Source organism: Peromyscus eremicus, chromosome 6 (assembly GCF_949786415.1).
Source record: "Peromyscus eremicus chromosome 6, PerEre_H2_v1, whole genome shotgun sequence".
In the NCBI taxonomy this organism is placed as follows: Eukaryota; Metazoa; Chordata; class Mammalia; order Rodentia; family Cricetidae; genus Peromyscus; species Peromyscus eremicus.
In genome coordinates, this window is record NC_081421.1 from 87,911,553 (window position 1) to 87,934,301 (window position 22,749).

The window sequence follows — 22,749 nt, forward strand, 5'->3', positions numbered from 1 at the left end:
ACCACCAGCGTTCCCGGATGCAGCGCTGCCCGCGCCTGCCCCTTCTGCGTTAACCCCCTAAAGGACCTCAAATCCCCCACGCTGGGCTTCAAGGCAGCACCACGGAAGGACCCGGGCAGCCACGTGCTGCGCCGCCACTGCGCAGGATGCGCGGCGATGGCTTCGCGAGGTCAACGCTGAGGGAGTGCACTCCACCCGCGGGGACCGCCACACGGGAGGCGATCGTTGGGTGCCTTGCAAAAGAGACACTGACAGGTATTTAAAAAAAAGTCTTTTAAGAAGAGGGCCATAGAGGCTATGGCTTCATGCTATTTCTCCCTACCGGGCAACCTCAGTTGGTTGCAGCCCCGAAGACAAACGCATACACGTCCCTTTAGCATCTCGGTCACCCCGGGACAGTGGCTGTCACTCTAGTCCATTTCAGGAGGTGCAGTCACTAGCTGGCTGGATGAGGGACGCTGGAGATGAGCCTTTGCGGGCCTGAGCTGGGTAGAGGGACACACTCCAGCATCTTCCTGGGGGGATTGTTTAGACAAGGTCAGCTGGCCCGTCACGTGAATGATTAAAAGTTGTTACCTAGGAGAGGAAACCAGAAAGAGGGTCTGGCTTTGGGAGTTGGCTTGGAAACTACAAAACTGAGCTTCTTGGGAATGCCTTTTTGCCTAACAGGAAGTGGAGCGTCACCCAAAGGGAGGGAGACTGTCCCCTGCTCCGGGCGCTCACTTTGCGGGAGGCGCATTTCCTAGGTTATCAATTGGACCAGTAAAGAGGTTGGAAGCCTGATTTAGGAAAGGGGGTGGGAAAGAGGCAAGCAAAGGAGACTCCCTTTCCGTTTTATGCGAACCAAGCTGCAAATAAACCTGCTGGCCACGCTGCAATCCTCTGCACTGGAGGTGAGGCGACTGTAAAACGCGCTTTCGTTGATTTTATTTTTCCATTTGGGATCTATGCCTGTTTTTCCCTGGTTCTTGGAACTTTGTGTGTAGGAGGGGTTTATTCTGTAATTTGATTTTTGAAAGTATATCGTGTAAATTTTTTTTAAAAATGTTTGTCTTTAAAATCTGCTGGTAAAAACGGTTTGATTCTATATATTAAGTTCTGGGAAGAACATTTTTGTCTTTGCTTTTCTTGGGTTATATTTCATTATTTAATTTAAGCGAATATTTTCAATTAATCGCATTTACTTTTTAAAGGAAACTTTTGTGTTTAGAGTAGTCTTTGAATCTTACCCTGCTGCATTGCTGGGGAAGCCCTAACTGGATGCAGACTAAGGTAGTTTAAGGCTAAATATTTCCATTGCAGTTGATTTTTTTTTTCTTTCAAGACTGCTTTATTTCAGTATGATGGTGGGGATGGTACATAGAAATAATCAAATTTCAGCAACTGATGTCTAGCCTTTGCATCAAGGTCAGCTGCAATTTGAGCCTATGAGGTTTTTTATTCTGCCTTTGGAAATAATTTCTGTATTCCATCTTGCACTGCTGTAAATCTGAAATTGCTTTGCTGGCTTAGGAAGAAACCCACATTACCCGTTATTGAATAGTTTTGAAATACATTAAAGAAATTTAATTTCAGCTCTATGAGTTTCCAGAGACTCCTAGATTTAGCTTCCTCCCTCCAAGATATAAGCTAGATACTCTTTTGGGAATCTTCTCCTTTCTAAAAGTGGCAATGCTATTTCGCATCCTTAAGCCCTGGACAGCATAATGGCCAATTCAGCGTTAAAGGAATTCTTGTTTGCAACATAAAGCACAAAAGAACACCATTTAAATCAGGAAAAGTTCTAGGGATAGAAATTGTTTCCACTGTGCCACGCTTCTTTTTTTTGACCTCGAAATAATATCTGTCCTGTACATGTTACCCTATGCATGTTGTCCTGTCAAAATTTGACTCTTTCATTCAATAATCATTTAGTGAGGATCTAGTATGCGTCAGGCTCTGTATTGGTATTGGTAATATAAAGGTGGATAAGGCAAAGTTCTTCACCTGAAACAGTTTTTTGGAGAGGACAAGTGGATGTAAAGAGAGGGAAGTGGAGATAAAGACAAGTCAGACCCGTATTTTAGGATTGTGTGGTGTTTAAGTTGTGCACAAGAGATGAACTGGGAACAGCTATCACTCAGTGAGTCTGTGTGTTAATCCATTCCTTTAACCACCACAATAATTTTTATCATTAAAAAAAGAAAAGCCGGGCAGTGGTGGCGCACGCCTTTAATCCCAGCACTCGGGAGGCAGAGCCAGGCAGATCTCTGTGAGTTCGAGGCCAGCCTGGACTACCAAGTGAGTTCCAGGAGAGGCGCAAAGCTACACAGAGAAACCCTGTCTCGAAAAACCAAAAAAAAAAAAAAAAAAAAAAAGAAAGAAAAACATGAGTTGGAAAGAAAATGTTTTTGATTCCTCAGCTCTGTTTTGGTGGTCAGTATTTAGCAAGGCTCCAATCAGATGAGGTACTTGGAAGTCTCCAGTGATAATTCTTCATTCTTTCATGCATTACAAGATTAAATGGCTAGGGAAGACTATAAAATAGATGCAGTAATAAATGTCCTTACATTAATCAATGATTTCTACTGTGAACTTTTAAATATTTGTTTATATTGTCAATTAGTTGCTTTTGATTCATTGTACATACTATATGGGGGGGGGGGATTAGAAACCCAGCTGTTTAGACATGTGGTTAAAGATCAAGAAAGGAAAGCAGAGAGGATTACAGGACGGAAACTCCTCTTGTTCCAGGTCCTTTCCAATAGCAGACAGCAAGAGTGAGAAGGATGCCATCTGTCAACCTCAGTAATCCAGGCTGGCATTTATCTGCAACCCTGTTTTAGAGCCATGGTTTATTAGATACTTCAGATTAATGTCCTGTGTACTGCTGGTGGGGAAAAAAAGGGAGTTAGAGCAGTGGCTGAGAGTAAAAATGCATGGAAGCCTAGGAATTGAATGGTGATGCAAACTGTGTACGTGGGCCTTGGATTAACTTCATGATGTGTTTGCTTTGGGTTCAAGTGTGTCAGTGTTAGGTAATTGGGATGATCTGTTTATTCTGTTTCCGGACCCTCCAGAGAGATCTAAATACAAAGTGCTGCAGCTGTTAGCACCAACCAACAGGAAAACACTGCCTGCCTTGTTCCCCAAATGTTCTTCTGAGAACAAAGAATAGCAATTTTTAATTTAAAAGTCACTCAGAACATCACAGAAAATTCTTTGATGTCTCTTACTAGCACCAAGAGAGCCTGTTCCTGTCGAGCACTGAAGCCGTAGGGAAGCTGCTGTGAAAAATTAGCAACACAATGAGGTAAGTAACAGATTCTCTTTCTTTAAAAAACAATATGGTAAAAATACATACAACAAAATGTATCTTCTTCATCATTTTTCCCCTTACTGGAATCTTAAGTAGTTTTATATTGTTGTATAATCTCCAGAATTTTTTCATCTTGTAAAACTGAAACTTTATACCCACTAAAAAGAAAAACAAACAAATAACAACAACAAAAAAACCTAGCCTCTTCTACCTTCTGCCAGCCCTGGGCACTCCTAAGTCCACATCCCGTTTCTATGATTTTGGTTACATACCTCATGTTTCGATCATACAATAGTTGTCCTTTTTGTGTGAGTGTTTGTTTCGCATAGTTTAACTTCCTTTTGGGGGCTAAATAAAAGTCCATTGTATGTCCATACCACACTTCCCAAATGGATTGTCTATTCATCTGTGGACACTTGGGTGATTTTTTTTGGACTATTGTAAATTTGCTATGACAATAGTGAAATTCCACTATTTTTGTCTGCAGTTATTTTCCTTTGGATTTGTTTGTTTGTTTTGTTGACACAGGGTTTCACTCTATAACCCTGACTAGCCAAGAACCCTCTCACTATGTATACCAAGTTGGCCTCCTAACTCACAGAGATCTGACTGCTTCTGGCTCTGCCTCCAAGTGCTAGGATTAAAGGCATATGTCACCATACCTGGCTTAGTTCAAATTTTCTACATTGGCAGTTTGGTTTTCTTGAAAGTAAAAGTTCTGGCAAGTATGGGAGCAGTCGCAGCCCTGGGGAGGCTAGGCCACGAGGACTGCGAATTTGATGCCAGTCTTGACTGTGTACATAGTAAGACCTTGTCTCAAAAAAGAAAAAAGAAAAATTCTGGCTGGAACCAGGACCTATTATAAAATACCCTAAGGCCTCTTTTAGGGTAGATCCACCAAAATCATGACCCAGATTCTAGGATAAAATCAATTCTTGTAGGTTTTTTTTTTTTTTTTAGGTGGATGGAGGCCTTTCTAAGATTGAGTGACTTGGCCTTTTGGCTAAGATCAAGTACAGTGTTTTGTAGATGTAACCAACAGTCTTATTAAATAAGAAACACAGAACCAATGCAAAGAAGAAAGCCAAGAGGTCAGAGCTAAGAGCTAAAACCTTACCCTTCCTCCTGCGGTGGTCCTACCTCTCCAAAAGAGAGCTACTTCCTGTGTGTTTGTCTTTATATAGACTTTCTGTTCTGCCTTCTCATTGGCTGTAAACCCAACCACACGACCGCCTCGTCACTGCCTGTTTGTACAGACCTCTAGGTCTTTTATGGTTGGTATTGAGATTAAAGGTGTGTGTATCCAATGCTGGCTGTATCCTTGACCACACAGAGATCTACCTAGCTCTGCCTACCAAGTGCTGGGATTACAAGCGTACACCACCACTGCCCGGCTTTCCTATGGCTTGCTAATAGCTCTGACCTCCGGGCAACTTTATTTATTAACCTACAAATAACATTTTAATACAAATAAATTATCACCATAGTGTTTTTTTGTTTTGTTTTGTTTTAATCAATTTAATCTGATGATTGAGCCTGCGGCTTCCCTTTCTCCAAGCATGCACTCTGTCACATCACTGAGCCTACACCCCACGCTCCTCCATTACCTCTGTGTGTGAAATACTCTTGTAGTCTGGAATAAAGCTGCCAACAGTGGCCCTGCAAAACATGGAGAGAGTACAGAGTCGCTCAAGTGTGAGTCCGGAGTTTGGTTCTGGCCCGCCACTCACTCTGTCTGCGGTTCAGGAAGTACTACTCCTATTCTGTCTCAGCTGTCCCAGCTACAAAATGTAGTGTGCCTATCTTATTTTGTTCTCTCCAAAAGTTAGAAATGCTATCATTTAACCGTCATACAACGTGAAGGAGGAAAGCTCTGACAGCTCTCATTGCCATCACTAAGCGAAGCGAGGGGAGGAGCTGTGTCTACCTCGGTACAGTCCTGGGCACCTGGGAAGAACCCGTAAATATTTGTTGCCAGGATAGAGCGCCCTGAATTTTGTGACCTCCCCCCCACTAAAGGGAGAAAGCTCATGTGAATTGGTGTTGCTTCTTTCTTAGGCTTAGTATCTGAAAATCTGTGTAAGCCATAATTCATATGCATGAATCTGTTTCTCTTCAAGAAGTGGCTTTGGGAGCTGCTGAAAACCAGTTTCAGCTAGAAGGGAAAGAGTTCCCCAGGACAGTCCGGGGATTTGTGGCCTAACAATCTTGCTCTGCACCTCCCCAGTCTTCCTATCGCTGAAACAGAGGTCCAAATGAAAAGCACCTGTGCCCTGAAATGGCAAAAACAATAGATTTGCAGATGGACTTGACATCTTTTTGACCCAGTTCTCAAACTAATTTTGCGTTAGACTCTGCTGGCCTAAAAACTCTTTTGTTTCTTTAGCTTTGTTTTTAGTAACCATTGATGCCTTGGATCCTTGTAGAGTCTAGTGTTCCTCTTAGGAATAAGGCCATTCTTGAGACTCTTCTAATATGCTTCCATTGGATTGGTCATCTCCCAACACATCATTATCGTCATAATCATCTGTAATTAACTGACAATTCCAAGAGAAATGAACAAGGCAAGGCACAGCCTTTATCTATGATAATTCACACCTGTGCACTTTGAAAGTCAAGAGGACCTCAGTGTGTGCCTCAGTTGGCCGGATTGAAGGAGGCAGGCTGTGCATTAAAAACAATTATACATATTTATGTTTTATTTCCCCATAAATCAGTGATAGTAAAGTTCTAGTTATTGATAACGGTTTCCTGGAGCTGTGTTGAGAATATGATGTTTTAAGCAGGAAAGGGAAGAAGGAGGAGCTGAAAAACCCAAGACAGCTTTTTGTATAGACAGGCAAGGGAGACCAGGAAGGGAAATGGAGACACTGGTGCGTAGTGACGGGTATCCTGCTTTGAATGATGCTGGTGTTATTCCCTCTAACTTGATTTATCCGTAACAAAATGACTCACTCAACCTGGCTGCCCGCAGCAGAGGGCTTGGATGTAATCAGGGCAGAAATGATTTTCTCACAGTCTGCACGGAGGAATGACCTGGTACAGCAGCAATTGCCTAATCAAATGTGATGCTGTATATATGGAGCTTTAAAAAATAATGCTTCAGTGATTCTGTTTCAGAACTATAGTTTCAAAAAAGTTGTAAAGACAGAACTAGGCTTCTAAAGGACAGGGTACATGACCTTTTATTTGTACCTTTGTGTGTGTGTGTGTGTGTGTGTGTGTGTGTGTGTGTGTGTGTGTGAGTGTGTGATCTATTCCTGCCTTTTGAAGCTTATTATTAACACAGAATAACTTTTAAGTATGTATGATGCGTTTAGACTTGCAAAACAAATATCAGAAGTTAAGAATCTGGTGGACTCTCTGGGAGAAAGTGAGGGAACAGAACTGACAGATGAAAGAAGGGTAGGGGGGACATTTCTGAAGTAACATTGACAATAATGGAGTCCTGAATACGGGTGAAATCCAGCCTGGGGTTGGAGAGATGGCTCAGTGGCGAAGAGCGCTAGTTCCTTTTCCAGAGAACCCAGGTTCAGTCTCCAGCACCCACATGGCAGCTCACAACCATCAGTAACTCGGTTCAAAGAGCTCGGATATGCTTCTGGTCTCTGTGGGCACCAAGCACGCATGTAGTACATATACATGTCATGCAGGCAAGCCCTCACACACATAAAAATAAAATTAAATCTTTAAAAATATGATCGTCCTCATCCTAAACTACCCTATAACACCAGGAACAAAACTTAAGAGTGCAGTGAACTCTATTTTATGTTGCCTACAATTTTAATAGAAAAGATCATTATGGGGCAATAAAGTCTATAGCTTTGTCACTTAACTAAATTTGAATCTGTCAATCTATTCATTACTTTCTAGCTCATAGAAACAACCTCAATGGAGGGAGGATTCATTTTGACTCCTTGTCTAGGAGGATACAGTCGGTCATGGCAGAGAAGGTGTGGCAGCCCTGATTCCACGCTGCCTGTTACATGGGGCCAGCCAGGAGGCAGAGACATCTGCTGGATGGGTCTATGACCCATAAGGCCTGCCCTTCAGTGACCCACTTCCTAAAGGCTCCACACCTCCCTAAAGAGTGCTGCTACCTCTAGACTCAGTATCCAGTCACATGAGCCTGTCTGTGAAAGGCAGTTCTGGTTCAAACTGTAACAGTCAAGTAGGTAAGAATTTTGTCTGCTCAGACGTTGTCAGCTGCCTGCCTGAGTAAATCAGATACTTTCTGGTTGTCATTACTTCCTAAACCTCCTTGGGGAAACTCAAAGGGTGATAATGTCTAACAGATGGTGTTTTTCTCCCAAGACAAACAGGTTTGTTCACCAAGAGCTCCTGTAGAAACTGGGAAATTAAAAAATATTTCAATTCAGAATAACCCCAGAAAGATGGAGGCGCGGGCGGTCCACAAGTCAAAACAAAACCAGCCGGAGATTTGGGCTATCTATTACTCAAGTGGTTTGGCTGCATCGTGTGCATGTATGTGTATGGAAGGAAAGCCCAGGTTCTGAAGTGACCTCTTCTTCTCACCTTGGGATGATTTATCTCCTGGCAGGTGAACACCCTTTCCTGAGCATCTGTAGTCTCTAATCAAAGCAAGTTCAAATCCTGGTATTGAAAGTAGAAAGGTGACCGGTATGGCTCTGGCTTGAAGTCACATTTACAACTCTTTGGATGGTGATTGCCCAGGTCTCTTACGTAGGCAAAAGTTTACTGGGTGCTCACTCTCTTATTTGGACCTAATTTACCTTTTGAATTTCTTCTGTTAACATTTTAGGCATCTGTTGCTAAAGTTAGGGCAATTTAAACACAGACTCCCTCCGTCCATTCAACTGTTAGGAATTACAGTCACTGCTTGGACTCAAACAACGAGCCAGATCCTCTTGTGATTGGTAAAGATTGCCAGAGACTTCCTCCAAATGTCACCACACAGTGAGACAGTGAGAGATGGCTCCCTGTCATCAAGTAAAAGCCACTGCTGAGAAGGCTGTCAAACTGAGAGCCGTCCCCAGGACTCACATGGTGGAAGGAGAGAAATGACCCACGAGTTGTCCACTCACTTCCCCAGGCATGTGTGACAAGGGCCACTCCCCACCCAAAATAAATAAATGTAACAAAAGAGATCCATCCACTCTGGAAAAGGTGCGGGAGGCACAGCTGTAAAGGTCTGTCTCCATGCCCAGAGTTCACAGGGGCACACAGGATGGAGGGCAGTGAGGGAAAGTTGCACAATGCAGGTGATATTTGAAAGGCTTGAGGAATGTTTGTCCACATGGGTGGAAGGAAGCGCTCTGTAGGTAAAAGGCTATACAGGAATCAGCGATCAGCTTGCTGCATGTTACCAGTCCCTGTGCTTCAGTTTGAACAGGGTCATCTGCATGCAGTGTACCTGGCCAGAAGCTGCGAGGCCATTGGCAGCTGCCTCTTCCAGCTCTCGTCTTGCATGTCTGTAGAGGGAAGCCCCACGTTTTGAATCGACCTTTGCGTTCCACCTTGGGAGGGTTTTATCGCCTGGCAGATGAAGGCCTTTTTCTGAGCATCTGTAGTCTATCATCATCAGTTTTTATGCAAGTACGTATCCTGGAGAATGAGCCTGAAGAGAAACAGTCTGTGCTGTAGCGGGCCGATCTCGCAGCGAAATGGCAGAATAGTTATCAATCTTCTACCATCTGTGGCATCGCGAAGAAAGCGGCGATCCTCGTTGTCTGGTGCCAGGCTGCTCGCTGTGTTTCTACCTGACGAGCCAGAGGACGTTTTTTGTTCCCACTCCACTCTGGCATATTTGTTTACAGCTTCTCTCTGCATAATGATTGCTCTTCCAGTCTGAAGAAAATAGCCCCAAGAAAAGACTTCAGCAGTACTGCTTCTGGGGACTGTTGATAAGTAGCGTGCCTTAGAAAACTCCCTTTCCGTTTAAATACATACACGTATTCGTAACTCGCTACTTTATCTTCTGTCCACATTTTGGAAATTTCCAAACATGATCTTCTGGAAACCACTTTCCTCCGAAACGTAAACATTCCTCACATCATAACTCAGCAGTTCCACTGTTCAGCATTTACCCAAGAGAAATGATAACAAATGTCTGCATAAACATTTGCTCACAAGTATTCATGGCAGCGATATTGATAATAGCCCAAATATGGAAACAACCAAAGTGCGCACCCATTGATGAACAGATAAGCAAAGTGTGCAGTATCTGTAGAATAGAACATTATCTGGGGTAAAAATAGAATTGGGGGGCACTAGGAAGATGCCTCAGTCCAGTCAGTGCCATCAGTACAAATGTGAGGGTCCCCAGAACCGACATAAATGGACGTAAATAACACAGGCCACCTAGTCCCTGTGCTCCCCCCAGAGGCAGAAACAGAGTCTCTGGGCAAGCTGGCTAGCTTAGACTGGCCGAATCTGCAAGTTCCTGGGTCATCAAGAGACCTTGCCTCAGTTAAGAACGTGGATAGTGATTGAGGAAGTCAACCAATGTCAGCCTCTAGCTTCCACACACATGTGCCTGCCCACATTCAAAATGCATATGCACACAAACACGCACATTACATCCATATAAATGCCCAGAAGAGATGTCTATATTTGTGTCTGAAGTTTGAAAATATTTTTGCTAAGTTAAACGAGTAAGATACAAAAGCCTTTTATTGTATAGTTCCATTCATAGAAATGTCTAGAATAGGCAAGTTCATTGAGACAGAAAGTAAATTTGTGGTTTTTCTGAGGCTGAGGATGAGATTAATGGAAATCGAAGGGACTGTCCATAGGTCTGAGTTTCCTTGGGGGCACCAAAGGTGTTTTAAAAATAAGTCATGAATGAGGTTATTGGCACTTGCCTGTGTTTTCACCACTCAGGACGCTGAGGCAGCAAGATTGAGAATTTAAGGCCAGTGTGGGCTACAAGTCAAGACCCCATCTTAAAAACAAACAATAACAACAACAACAAAAAAAAAAACTCACGATGTTTCCAAAACTGTGAGGATATTAAAAGAACACACTGAACCATATTCTTTAAATGGGTGCATTTTGTGGAATGTGACATCTCATTGAAGCTATAAAAGATGTCTTATACATAGAATTAATTTTTACATTTCTTGCCAGGGATTTTAGTGACAGCCATGCCATAGTGGACAGTCATGGACTGTGCTACCGAGAAAGGCATGCCTTGGCTCTGCTGCTGCGGCATAGCCCAGTGCCGCTAGCTGCATGACTTTAGGCAAGTGTCTCTCCCTGGACCCCCAACTGTTGATCTGTAGAAAGAAGAAGTTGGCTTTTGAGATCCTGTCCAACTCCGAGTTTACTTGTCTTTGCAGGGAGGCGAGAAAATATTGGGGCCTCTTTGACAGTTTTGTTGATTGTTTGAGCATAACCAATAGCCGTGGACTCGCTGGCCGTCTTTCTTGTCGTATTCAAATGGATCTTATGAGGCAACTCAGATGCAGAGCAAGGCTTCTCCACTTGGAGCATAGCCCGCCAGATAGTCCTTTGCTGCTGTCCTGCTCACTGTGATGTATGTGTTCAGCCGTACCCCTGACATCTACTCTAGATAGCAATAGTACCTCCCTTCAGACGTGATGACCCAAAATGTCTCCAGACTTGGCCAGCTATTCCCTGGATGGTATAGCCATCCCTGGTTGAAAAACCTCTGGTGTGGAGTAATAGTTTATGAAAATAACCAAAAGGATTAGTTCTTTACCTCTATGCAGAACTAAGATGTGAACCCAGGTGCAAGTAGAAATGATCCCCTGGGAGAACTTGGGTTTTTTGTTTTATTGTTGTTTTGTTTTGTTTTTTGCTCTGTTATGTTGACATTCACAGTGTTCTCTCTCATCTAGTGTGGGGGTGGGGTGAGAGAAAGGCAGAGAACATAGACTGAGGGCTGTGAGCTGGGTATAGTCCCCGCACTAGGGGGGCAGAGGCCGGCGGCTCTCATAATTCTAGCCTATTCTGGTCTACACAGGGAGTTCAGACCAGCCAGGGCTATACAAAGAGACTCTTCCAAAAGAAGGGGGGAAGGAGCTATGAGATCCACTTTGGAGTGAGACAGAGTGTCAGTAAATACGCACAGATATGATTTTAAAACAAAACAAAACAAAAAATAAAGGAGAAATGTTGTGATTAAGAGCAAGGTGCCCAGCTCTGTTTACTTCTGATTTCTTCACCTCTTGTAGGTGTGCTCTTTTATGTTCCGTTCAGAGCTGTGGAGTCGGTGATAGGGTCCGTCTTTAGAAAAACAAAAACAAAAAAGCTTGAACCGTTCTCCAAAGTGCATCCAGGTTGTTTGCGACAGGCCTGCAATAGAGTGCTCCACTTCGGCTGTTCTGAAAGTAGTGTGCCCCCAGTACTGCAGCTTAGAAAGTCCTTTCTCTCTTGCTCTTCCATGCAAATTAAGGCATTTGCATAATTTAATTGAGGTGCATTATTTAATAAATGCCAAATGAAATATTGATGATCTATCTCTAAAGACATAAATTATTCAGAGCTCCTGAAACCTTGCTGATACAGGTAAAGTAGAGGCTTAGAAGGTGTTTGAAAGAGAAAACGTGTGCGGTGGCCCAGGGAATAAGCTCCATCTTAGAAGTATAAATGAAAGGGAAGCCGTCGCTCCGGAGTGTGTTTGACATTGTCAAAAGTTTGCAATTATCTATGGTAGTTAATCTCCATTACTTTTTCCAGACTAGAGTGCAGGACAGTTAGTGGGTAGAAACACTTAGAATATGCCATTTCTGCAGGGCAGTTAGTGGGTAGAAACACTTAGAATATGCCATTTCTGCTGAACTCCATAAAGTAGTACAAAGCTCTTGACCCCGGTGTCCTTTAATGCAATTGGTAAAACCTTGCTGTACCCTGAATGTTGCAGTGAGATCAGGATCCATCCCTGGTGCATGAGCTGGCTTTTTGGAGCTCGTTGCCTATGGTGGGACGCCTTGCTCAGCCTTGATGCAGGGGGAGGGGCTTGGACCAGCCTCAGCTGAATGTACCAAGCTTTGCCAACTCCCCATGGGAGGCCTTATCTTTTTGGAGGAGGAGATAGGGGATGGGGAAGGCTGGAGGGGAGCGAGAGAACGGATGAGAAGGGGATCTGTGGTTGGTATGTAAAATGAATAAAAAAAAAATTCTTAAATAAAATAAAATGCCTACACACACACACACACACACACACACACACACACACACACACACACGTGACCATGCAGAACTGAATATGTGCTTTATGAGACCTACTTTTATATTCAGTGCTAAAAGGATTTTCAAGCCTTTGGAATCAAGATTATTAATTCCTGCATCTTTTCTTTGGTTGACTATCTTAGTAGTATGTGTTGTTTTAATAAGAGAGTACATGGAATGAAAATGTTGTGCTCCAAAACCTTAGATTACTGTTCATGAAAAGTAATTACATGAAAGCTGAGGTTACTAATTTTATTCATGTCTTAGAGTGAGGCCGTGTTAGAGGCAGAAACACAAAATTGCTTTTCTTAATAGAAAAAAAAAAAAAACCGGCAGAAAATAGTCCAAGACCAAATATCCTTGAAAACTCTCCAAAAATCTCTATAAGTAATAGTGCATTTCCAGTCTGGCCTGGAAACATGAGAGGTTTTGTGACTTGTCTTTGTGAATAAGCACTTCCCAAGGGTGGGCACGATAGTGCATGCCTGGAATCAGAGCACCCAGGAGACTGAGGCCAGAGGACTGTGCATTCAGGGTCAGCCTGGGCTACGAAGAGAGAGACCCTGTCTCAGATAATAAACAGCTAAGTTAAGCTGCAGGTGACTCAGCACACTGTCACAGCAGGGAATGTATGTATGCCCTGAGTTCTGAATTCTCAGAAGCTTAAAGGGAAGGTGAAAAAGCTAGTCTATGTGGTTTTTCTCTGCCCTTGAACTAGAGAAACCTGTCTACCATTATAAAACACACTTCAGGATGTGAAGCAAGGTCGTGGGTGATGGTTTTAACACAATGTGCCTGCAAGGTGTCCTCTAGGCAGAAGGAAGGACTTTGTAGACTAGTCTAAGGGATTGCTCGTGGGACAGTGGCCTAGCTGCAGTTGTCTTGAGTTCAACCACAGATGTGAAATGACGACCTTAGATGTGGTCTGTGTTAAGCATTACCATACCTTTCCAAGAAGGTGGAAAGAAACAGAGCGTGGGATGTAAAGGCTGTTTTGTATTAAGAAGAGCACTGTCTGCTCTGTACTGACTGATCCTATGCCTTAGCCATGGGTTAGTTTCCAGTAAGAAGTCCTAAAAGCTTCTTCATTTTTTTAAATCAATATTGGTCAGTAAATGAGAGTGCCTGTTTACTGTGTAATCTAGGAAGAGAGATTGTTTCAGTAGAAATGAAAAGGGAGTAGAGATGGATCAAAGTCATTGGGAATAGCACACTACAGTACTGGAGACTGGGGCATGAGTTATCACAAGTTTGAAGTTAGCCTGTGCTACATAATCCAAGGCCAGCCTGGGCTATATCCCAAGCCCTGTCTCCAAACAAATAAACAGGTAATAATAATCTCATATTCTTTCTTTCTCTGTGTATAAGGGATGTAGGTGCGTGTGTGCGTGCGTGCGTGCGTGTGTGCGTGCGTGCGTGCGTGTGTGCGTGCGTGCGTGCGTGCGTGTGTGTGTGTGTGTGTGTGTGTGTTCACATATATAGGATATGGGAAGGGTAGAGGTCAACTTCTGGTGTAGTGTTCCTCAGGCTCCTGTCACCTTGATTATCGGAGGCAGGGTCTCTCACTGGGACATGGTGCTCACTCACTAAGCTCGACTGGCTGGCCAAGAATCCACCTGCCTCTGTCTCTGCAGTGCTGGGATTACATGCTTGCTACCACACCCAGCTTTTCACAGGAGTGCTAAGGATCAAACTCAGATCCTCAAGCTTGCATGACAGACACTTCCTCCACTGAACTGCCTTCTTTCCCAGACCCTCTTATTCTTTCTGATGCTGAGAAATCTGTTGTGTTGACTTAAAGGTACTTTCATAATGTTGACCAGAAATGCCTAGTGTTCTTTGTTTGTTTTGTTTTTTGTTTGTTTGTTTGTTTGTTTGTTTGTTTTTTCCATTTTTTCGAGACAGGGTTTCTCTGTGTAGCTTTGGTGCCTGTCCTGGATCTCACTCTGTAGCCCAGGCTGGCCTTGAACTCACAGAGATTCGCCTACCTCTGCCTCCCGACTGCTGGGATTAAAGGTGTGCACCACCACCACCAGGCTGTTTTGTTTTTTATCTAGTCTCTTCATTGGTGAATTTCTTCAGATAATCCGTTTTCCCCAGGGTTGGCTTTTGTACTTGTAGAATAGGTCCTAGTGTGTGAGGACTGGCTCCAAAGTGCTGTGAGGCCCAAGGAAGAAAGGCAGACAGATCTGGAATGTATTGGGAAATTGACCCAGAAGTGTGGCACTAAATGGCAGAAGCACCAGCCAGACCTCCTGACGTGTGGGTCAGAAAAGGGCGTATTTACAGGCTGAGACAAGTGGGGCCATTTTATCTGGATTGTAGCTGGTTTATCTTAAGATAACAGTAAAGACATGCTTACAGCAGGGTCTGATAGTAAGGCCTAGTGACTCCCATGGTTTTATCTGTTTATGGAGGGAAACCCAGCTTCCTACTCAGGGGCAGTCATGGAAGTTACATGTGAAGATGGCTGCAGCTATGACAAGCTGAATTCATACATTGACAAAATGGATACAGGACACAGTTGCCAAAGTACAGCATAAGGACATGTCTGAAAAGCTTCGTGGAGGTTTGTGGAGTAATAAATCATCTAGAATCAGAAGTAGGGGTAATTAAAAACCATTAGTGTTCGAGCAAGAGGTAGCAATCCTGGAAATGGGTGGAGCCAGAAAATCATTTCTGAGTCTGTAAAACTGACAGTAAGATTTAACCTTTTTACACACACACACACACACACACACACACACATATGTATATATATATTTGAGAGGTTGATTAGATAAAACGTTCTGACTAGTGAATATCCAAGCTATTCTCTTTAGTTCTGTGTTCACTCCTGCTACTCCATGGCTGGCTCTGGAAGACTGTTTTGTTTGTTTGAGGTAGGGTCTTAGTATGTATTATGTAGCCCAGGCTGGCCTGGAGACTGGCAATCCCCCTTCCTCACCCTCTTGAATGCTGGGATTGCAGTATGCATCACTGTATCTTGTGATCTATGCTGTGAGATGTGGTCCTTTGGAAGAACAAGAGCCCTGTCTTAGTCACTGTTGTATTGCTATAAAGAGACACCATGGCCAGGGCAACTCTTACAAATGAAAGCATTTAATTGGGGGCTTGATAGCAGTTTCAGAGGGTTAGTCCATCATTATCATGGTGGGGAACATGGAAGCAGGCAGGCAGGCATGGTGCAGGAGAAGTAGCTGAGAGCTTACATCCTGATCTCTGTAGTCAGCAGGCTGAGAAAGAGGGACAAATTGGTTTCTGTGGGTTACTTTAAAACAACAAAAAGAGGACAGGAAGGAATGAGGAAGTGGTGGTGGAGCTGGGAGGAGCTGGTGGGGAGAAGTGAGAAACGAACATGGTCAAAATACATTGTATGGCATCCTCAAAGAACTGACAAAAAAAATTTTTAAGATTAAAGAATGTAAGACTACATTTTTTTTAATGTGTTAGGCCAAATCACTTTATGAAAGAATGGAGAAGTTAATTTAAGTCCATGATAAGAGCGTTCCGGTCTCTATTCCAGGTGTTGCCACATCTGCAAACTTCCTGGAAGAGTCATGGGGATTCGAGTGCTTCGTTTCTCCCTGGTGGTCATCCTTGTGTTACTGCTCGTAGCTGGAGCTTTGACCAATTTGCTCCCCAACATCAAAGAAGACAAGATGCTCACGCTGCGCCGGGAAATCAAGCCCCAGAGCACGCCGGCCCTGGATTCTTTTACTCTCATTATGCAGACATACAACAGAACGGACCTCTTGCTAAGACTCTTGAACCATTATCAGGCAGTACCAAATCTGCACAAAGTGATCGTGGTGTGGAACAATGTGGGCGAGAAGGGGCCGGAGGAGTTATGGAATTCTCTCGGGCCTCACCCTGTCCCTGTCGTCTTCAAACCACAAACAACGAACAAAATGAGAAATCGACTCCAGGTCTTCCCCGAACTGGAAACCAATGGTGAGTCAAAGCTGGGTTCTGAGACGGAAAGGGCTCGAGTGGGTGGGTGGGTGGACTTCTGGCTTCCAGGGAAGTTATCATTTAAAAAAAAAAAAAAAATCACTTTGAAACACTTAAGATTCCCACAAGCAGCTTCCTTGTAATGATAACAAAGGGGGTAATGTTAAAATATTTTTAAAAGGTATGCTGTGTGGCATAATACTTGCAGAGTGTATATTATTCATTAAGAAAAAGTCATAAGATGACTGTTCTAGTCAGGTTTACTATTGCTGAGATAAAACACCATGACCAAATGTGACTTGGGGAGGAAAGGGTTTATTTGGCTTACACTTCCACATCCCTGTTCATCATTGAAGAAGTCAGGACAGGAATTCAGACAGGACAAGAACCTGGAGGCAGGACCTAATACAGAGAGGCCTGAAGGGGCACTGCTTACTGGCTTGCTCTCCATGGCTTGCACAACATTTTTTATAGAACCTGGAACCACCAGCCCAGGGAATAGCACCACCCACAATGGGCTGGACCCTCCCCCATCAATCGCTAATTAAGAAAATGCCATAAAGACCTGCCTATAGCCTCGTTTTATAGAGGCATTTTGTCAACTGAGGCTCCCTCCTCTCGGATGACTATAGCTTATGTCAAGTTGGCGTAAAGCCAGCCAGCACAGTTTATGCTTAATGTATTTGGGTCACTCTCTTCTTCCCGTGTGTAGCAGTTTCTCCAGGGTGTGATTTTCTTAAAAGACCCTTGGCTTTATGTAAGGGTTCATTGCTCTCTGGGTTGATGGACTATAATTGTGTGATGATATTTCCCCCTCAGGCAGGATTTTCTTTTCCTACTAGACAAATCTCTTCAAGAATACTTTTTAATTTACTACCTGGGTTCAAAAATACTTGTTTTGAATGGTCTGTACAGACGCAACTGTATCTTACTGATTTTTATTCATTTGCAAACTGTTCAATGATTTTTTTTTCTTTCCATTGCAGCAGTATTAATGGTAGATGATGACACTCTCATTAGTGCCCAGGACCTTGTCTTTGCTTTCTCAATTTGGCAGGTAATGTTGCTATATGTTTTATGACACCATATGGGTAAAGTTTTATCTATGTAGTACCTAACCAGGGTAGCTTAGTTTAACATGGAGGTCACTAAAACCGTATAGGCAGGATCTTAAAACATAGCTGAAACTGTCATACAGCAGTCAACAGTTTCTGAGCTTAATTAAGACAATTTGAAAATTGGCTTAACATTTTGGTGTAGTAGGAAGAGAAATTAGAATTAGCTTACCAAGAACAGTGAAATGATCTGGCGTAGCCAAACTACAATGCAGAAAAGTTTTCCCCCAGACCATTTGTGTCTCAAATGGCAAGTGTATTTGTATATTCACAATGTAAGAAACTTGTTATAAAAGAAAGTATTTATCGCTTTGACAAAAATGCCTCCTCGTTAAGACCATGTTGAGAAATTCTGAGGTAATAATTGTGTGTGTGCCATTGTAGTGGCAGGTGTTTGTTTTGGCTTGGTTTTTCCTGATGCCAGCTTGACTGAGCAGGCATAAATAGCTCACTAGCTCTCCCAATGAACATACACTGATAATAGCTGAGCGTTACAAGCTGCATTAGAAATGACCTGAATCCAGAACTGTGTGTAGATCTTGTGATTAAATACTGTGCTATCCTAGATGGTCAGATTTGCAGTAAGTCCCCCCTAAGAGCTACATGGAGGGTAGTGACAGTGCCCTACCAGTACCAGCCTTCTAAACCTGCAGTTTTTAATTTCATGCCTAGCATATTGATTAATGAATTGTCCTTTTTTCTATATTAACAGTTTTTTCTGCCCTATAAATAAAATCTTCTTAGGCAAAATGTTCTAATATCATACTTCAGCTCTGGGATTTCTTTTTTTTTTTTTTATTTAGGAATTTGTTTTTCATTTTACATACCAATCACTGTTCCCCCTCCCTCCCCTCCTCCCCCAGTACCCCCCATCCACTCCTCATAGGGCGTAAGGCCTCCCTTGGGTAGTCAACACAGGCTGGCATAATGGGATTTCTACTTAAGGGTTAAAAAAAAAAAAATCAATCTACCCTAAATATAAAGATAGAATCGGGTACAATGTAAAAGAATGTGATTAGTTAGAGCAATTTGAATAGAACTATAAAGAAATGTAAATGGTATTTTAAGTTTTATATATGAAATATCAAGAACCATTTCAGTCCGTTGTGCAGGAGAATCTGGCTGTGTGATAGTGTCCCGCTCTTCATAATGTGTTGTGTATGCAAGCAAGATGGAGCACAAATCAACCACATCTTCTGTGATAAATAAACATTTTGTCTATGTCTTCTCTGAAGAACTGCCATGCTTAATTGTTCTTTTCCTCCTCTTTTCAGCAATTTCCTGATCAGATTGTAGGATTTGTACCTAGAAAACACGTCTCTACTTCGTCCGGTATCTACAGCTATGGAGGTTTTGAACTGCAGACACCAGGGCTCGGGAACGGTGACCAGTACTCCATGGTGCTCATCGGAGCCTCCTTCTTCAACAGCAAATACCTTGACCTCTTTCAGCGACAGCCTGCGGCCGTCCATGCGCTGATCGATGAGACACAAAACTGCGATGATATCGCTATGAATTTCATCGTCACCAAGCACACTGGCAAGTCTTCCGGGATATTTGTGAAACCTATAAACATGGTCAATTTGGAGAAAGAAACCAATGGCTATTCTGGAATGTGGCATCGGGCAGAGCACTTTCTGCAGAGATCTTACTGTATAAATAAGCTTGTTAATATCTACGATGGCATGCCCTTAAAATACTCCAACATTATGATTTCCCAGTTTGGTTTTCCATATGCCAACCACAAAAGTAAAATGTGAACAGGAAACAAACAAAAACAGACCCGAAATACTGCTAGGTTTTTGAGTGGCTTCTCCATGCTGTGTATTTTTGGTTTTTAAGCAACACCATGAACATTTATCTAGTCCACAAGTCTCTACAATAGAAAAACAAAACAAAACAAGAAACGTATGCAGTACTTCTAGTATGTAAAACACATGAACTTCAAAAGCCAAGAAGCCCGTCTTACCCAGACAGGCCTGTTTGTGAAAAGCTTCTGTCCAAGGTTGAAACTCCTTGGTCGTGATCTTATTGTTTACATCTCGAGACCGCTCTCCAATTTGTTTGAGCCCTGGCATTTGCCTTAAGGACCGGCAGCAAGCTGCTTCCAGGACCAGAGACTCAAATAGACCATTTCCAGCTTTTCAGTGAAGGTTGATTGTTTTTTTTATTTGAAGCCTGAAATATTTCTTCAGCTAATGCCTGTGATATAGGGAAAAGCCATGTAAGGAGAGTTTAGTCTGAACCCCGTGTCGAGAACCAGGAAACTTCCTGGTAGCCAGTGTCCTTTGTGGCCCTTCTAACCAGAAACAACTGTGCCCAGCATGGTTTTGATGAAGCAGTCAATGCCGGTAATTTTGCTGTTAAGCGTGTTGTGACTGGGAGGGTAAGTTTTCATGGCTGACCAGTCTCTAATTGTTTGCTTGGTGTTTCTGTGAGCCTTCCCTGCATGGATCACTAAAATGTGCAGCCCATGTCTCTTACATGCAACCTATATGCAACAAGGAGTCAATGTGTTACTGCAGTCCGTCACTGTGTGTGACCAGGAGAATGTACATTATTTCTTACATTTTACAGAATGTGTTTAATAAATAGTATAAAAGAACTTCTGAAAGAATAGAAGTTAAGTAGAAGCTAGCAGAAATTAAAAACCTTAGTATCAAAGATCTTTACTATTAAACCATAGGTTATCTTGTAGATAATTAATAACTGTGTTACACAGAAATGTTTGCATCCAGAACCCTGGATTTTTGTTGGGATTTTTTTTTTTAAGTCCCAAGGCACTATTCATCATGATAAAATTTCAATAACATAGTTGTGAAAAAATTCAGTAAAAGAATTGAGCCATCATGTGGGGTACCCACAGTTGTTCACTGGCACTGTTGTTATGGGAACCGGTGTCTGTCCTGTCTGCTGTTTTTATAGTTTGTCCTTGTTCACCACTACTGGAAAGGCTTCTGTGTATCGATTTTCTTCTCTTTAGATAAGTCCTCCACATTTTCAAAGGTGTGAAAATAGCAGAATAATGACAGCTGAATTTCCACTGTAAGATCTTCCTGCTGTCAGTTCAGTGTCTGTCTAACAACCGAGTGGATGTGTGTGTCTTCATGCAATCATATATATATATATATATATATATATATATATATATATATGTATATATATGTATATATACACATATATATGTAAATATTTTTAACCTTGACCTCATTAAAAGGCATGTCAGTTATCTGCTTTCTCCAAATTTGGCAGTATGTGTTTGCCTCTTTGTAGTCCACTATCAAATAAATAAACTTCAACTCTTCAGACATTCTGTGTTAATAACTGAGCAGACTACTTTTGTGGTATCCTACATATTTCTCCATACTCTAAAATACTACTCACAATGCAGTTGAAAACTTGATATACTCACCAGAAGTAAGTTCCCTATTGGAAAAATATTCCTGTATTTGATTTCCTATTGGTGTTTTAAATTAAGCACAACATTATAGCATATAAATTATACCATGTTCCCACATATTATAGAGTAGTCAACAAGAATACATTTTTGTCTATACAAGAAGACCCCTGCCCTGTGGCTAGCTTCCTACAACCATCTTTCCATGAATACTTCTTACTCATGCCCCACATGCGCAGGCTCAAAACTACACCCACAAAGCAGTGTATGTAACTCAGGTGTGAAGCCTGCAGGCTCTGCCTTTAGACTCTGGGCTCAAATCTTGCTAGACAACTCACTGTTTAACCAGTCCAGGCCCCTATTTCCTCATCAAAATGTGATTGTTTTTCTTCATTTTTCTTAAATAATGCCTATATATCCTCAAAATTGGAAAACTGAGACTAGGTTAAAACTCATGGTTGTATTGGGAATTGGTTTTAAAGGATAAGATGGTGTGCCTGGGTAGAGCACAGTGGCTTCCCTATTTCAGAAGCTGTTAGGGTGATCATTCAAGCTAATGCCAGAAAACCCAACACCCAACAAGTGAGATCCTTAGAGCAATGTCTGTGTCACAGTACACAGGAACCATGGGGATTGTTCCTTGTTTTCATTATTTTCCTTTCTTTCAAATACTTTTCCCCTTTGCTTTGTTTCTTTTGGAGACAAAGTCTTAGTCTATAATCTAGGCTGGCCTCAAACTCATGACCCTTCTGCCTGAGTCTCCCAAATGCTGTTTTACAGACATGGGCCACTACATATGGCCAAATGCCTTTATTCTTAACATTAAGGCAATATGTATTTATTCTATCAGCTTTGGCATATTCACAGCAGTGTAAAGAAATTAAAGATCCAGATATGGTGGCTGACATCTGTAATCCCAACACTCAGAAGGCTGAGGCAGGAAAATTCCTGTGAAGGTCAGACTTGCTACAGAGTAAGACCCTGTATTGATATATATGTATATATGTATATGTGTGTATGTGTTGAGAGAGAAATATTTGTATTTTTGAGAGAAACAATTAAAAATGACCAACTAAATCAAAATGACATTTTGATTTGTATTTCTGTTGATCTTTCTGAGCATATGGTTTAAAAGAATAATTTTCAAGAAAGATTTTTTTGTTTTACATTGTGTGTGTGTGTGTGTGTGTGTGTGTGTGTGTGTGTGTGTGTGATGTAAAAGTCAGAGGACAACTTTCCAGAGTCAATTAGCTCCTTCAATCATGTGGGCTAGAGGCATCAGACTCTTAGGCTTCATGACAAGTGCCTATACCCACTAAGACATCTCAACAGATGTTTTAATACCACTGTTTCCTTGTTATTTCATTGTGCGAGGAAACCATGGTTTTGTAACCAGTTAGCGTGCTCCGTTTCACTTGTTCCCTTCTTACTGTACAACAATGGGTAGACCAGCAACACTACCTTATGCATGTATCTTTGAGCATGTCCTTCCTTAACATGAAGTCCAACAAAAGTGAACACCTGGATCTATCTAGTGGGATTCATCCCCTCTTCTCATGGGTTTTGATACATATTGCTAGATTCCTCCAGAAGTGTTGCCATGGTGATGCTATTAATAGCCTATCTGAGAACACCTGTTTCCCATCATCAGCCTTCCCCACCTCACCCTTTCAATTCTCCTGTCATCTACTTCTTCCACATAAAATATTTGAGTGCTACAGGATTTTAAAGACTTCTCTTTCACAGAACTTGATATTGAGAAGGCTGAAAAGGTGGTCAGGAACTATCCAGTGACGGCTGGAAGGCCG

The 22,749-nt window shown here is 42.3% G+C and overlaps 1 protein-coding gene across 1 annotated transcript; it reads left to right on the plus strand.

The window, feature by feature from the left end:
• Positions 1-336: 336 nt before the first annotated feature.
• On the plus strand, positions 337-20,166 carry Extl2 (exostosin like glycosyltransferase 2). The gene is made up of 5 exons (XM_059266131.1): positions 337-893; positions 3,219-3,292; positions 16,002-16,429; positions 17,416-17,486; positions 18,819-20,166. Exons 2-5 carry the CDS (start codon positions 3,288-3,290, stop codon positions 19,302-19,304), a joined length of 990 nt encoding a protein of 329 aa, XP_059122114.1. The 5' UTR covers positions 337-893; positions 3,219-3,287; the 3' UTR covers positions 19,305-20,166.
• Positions 20,167-22,749: the final 2,583 nt, after the last annotated feature.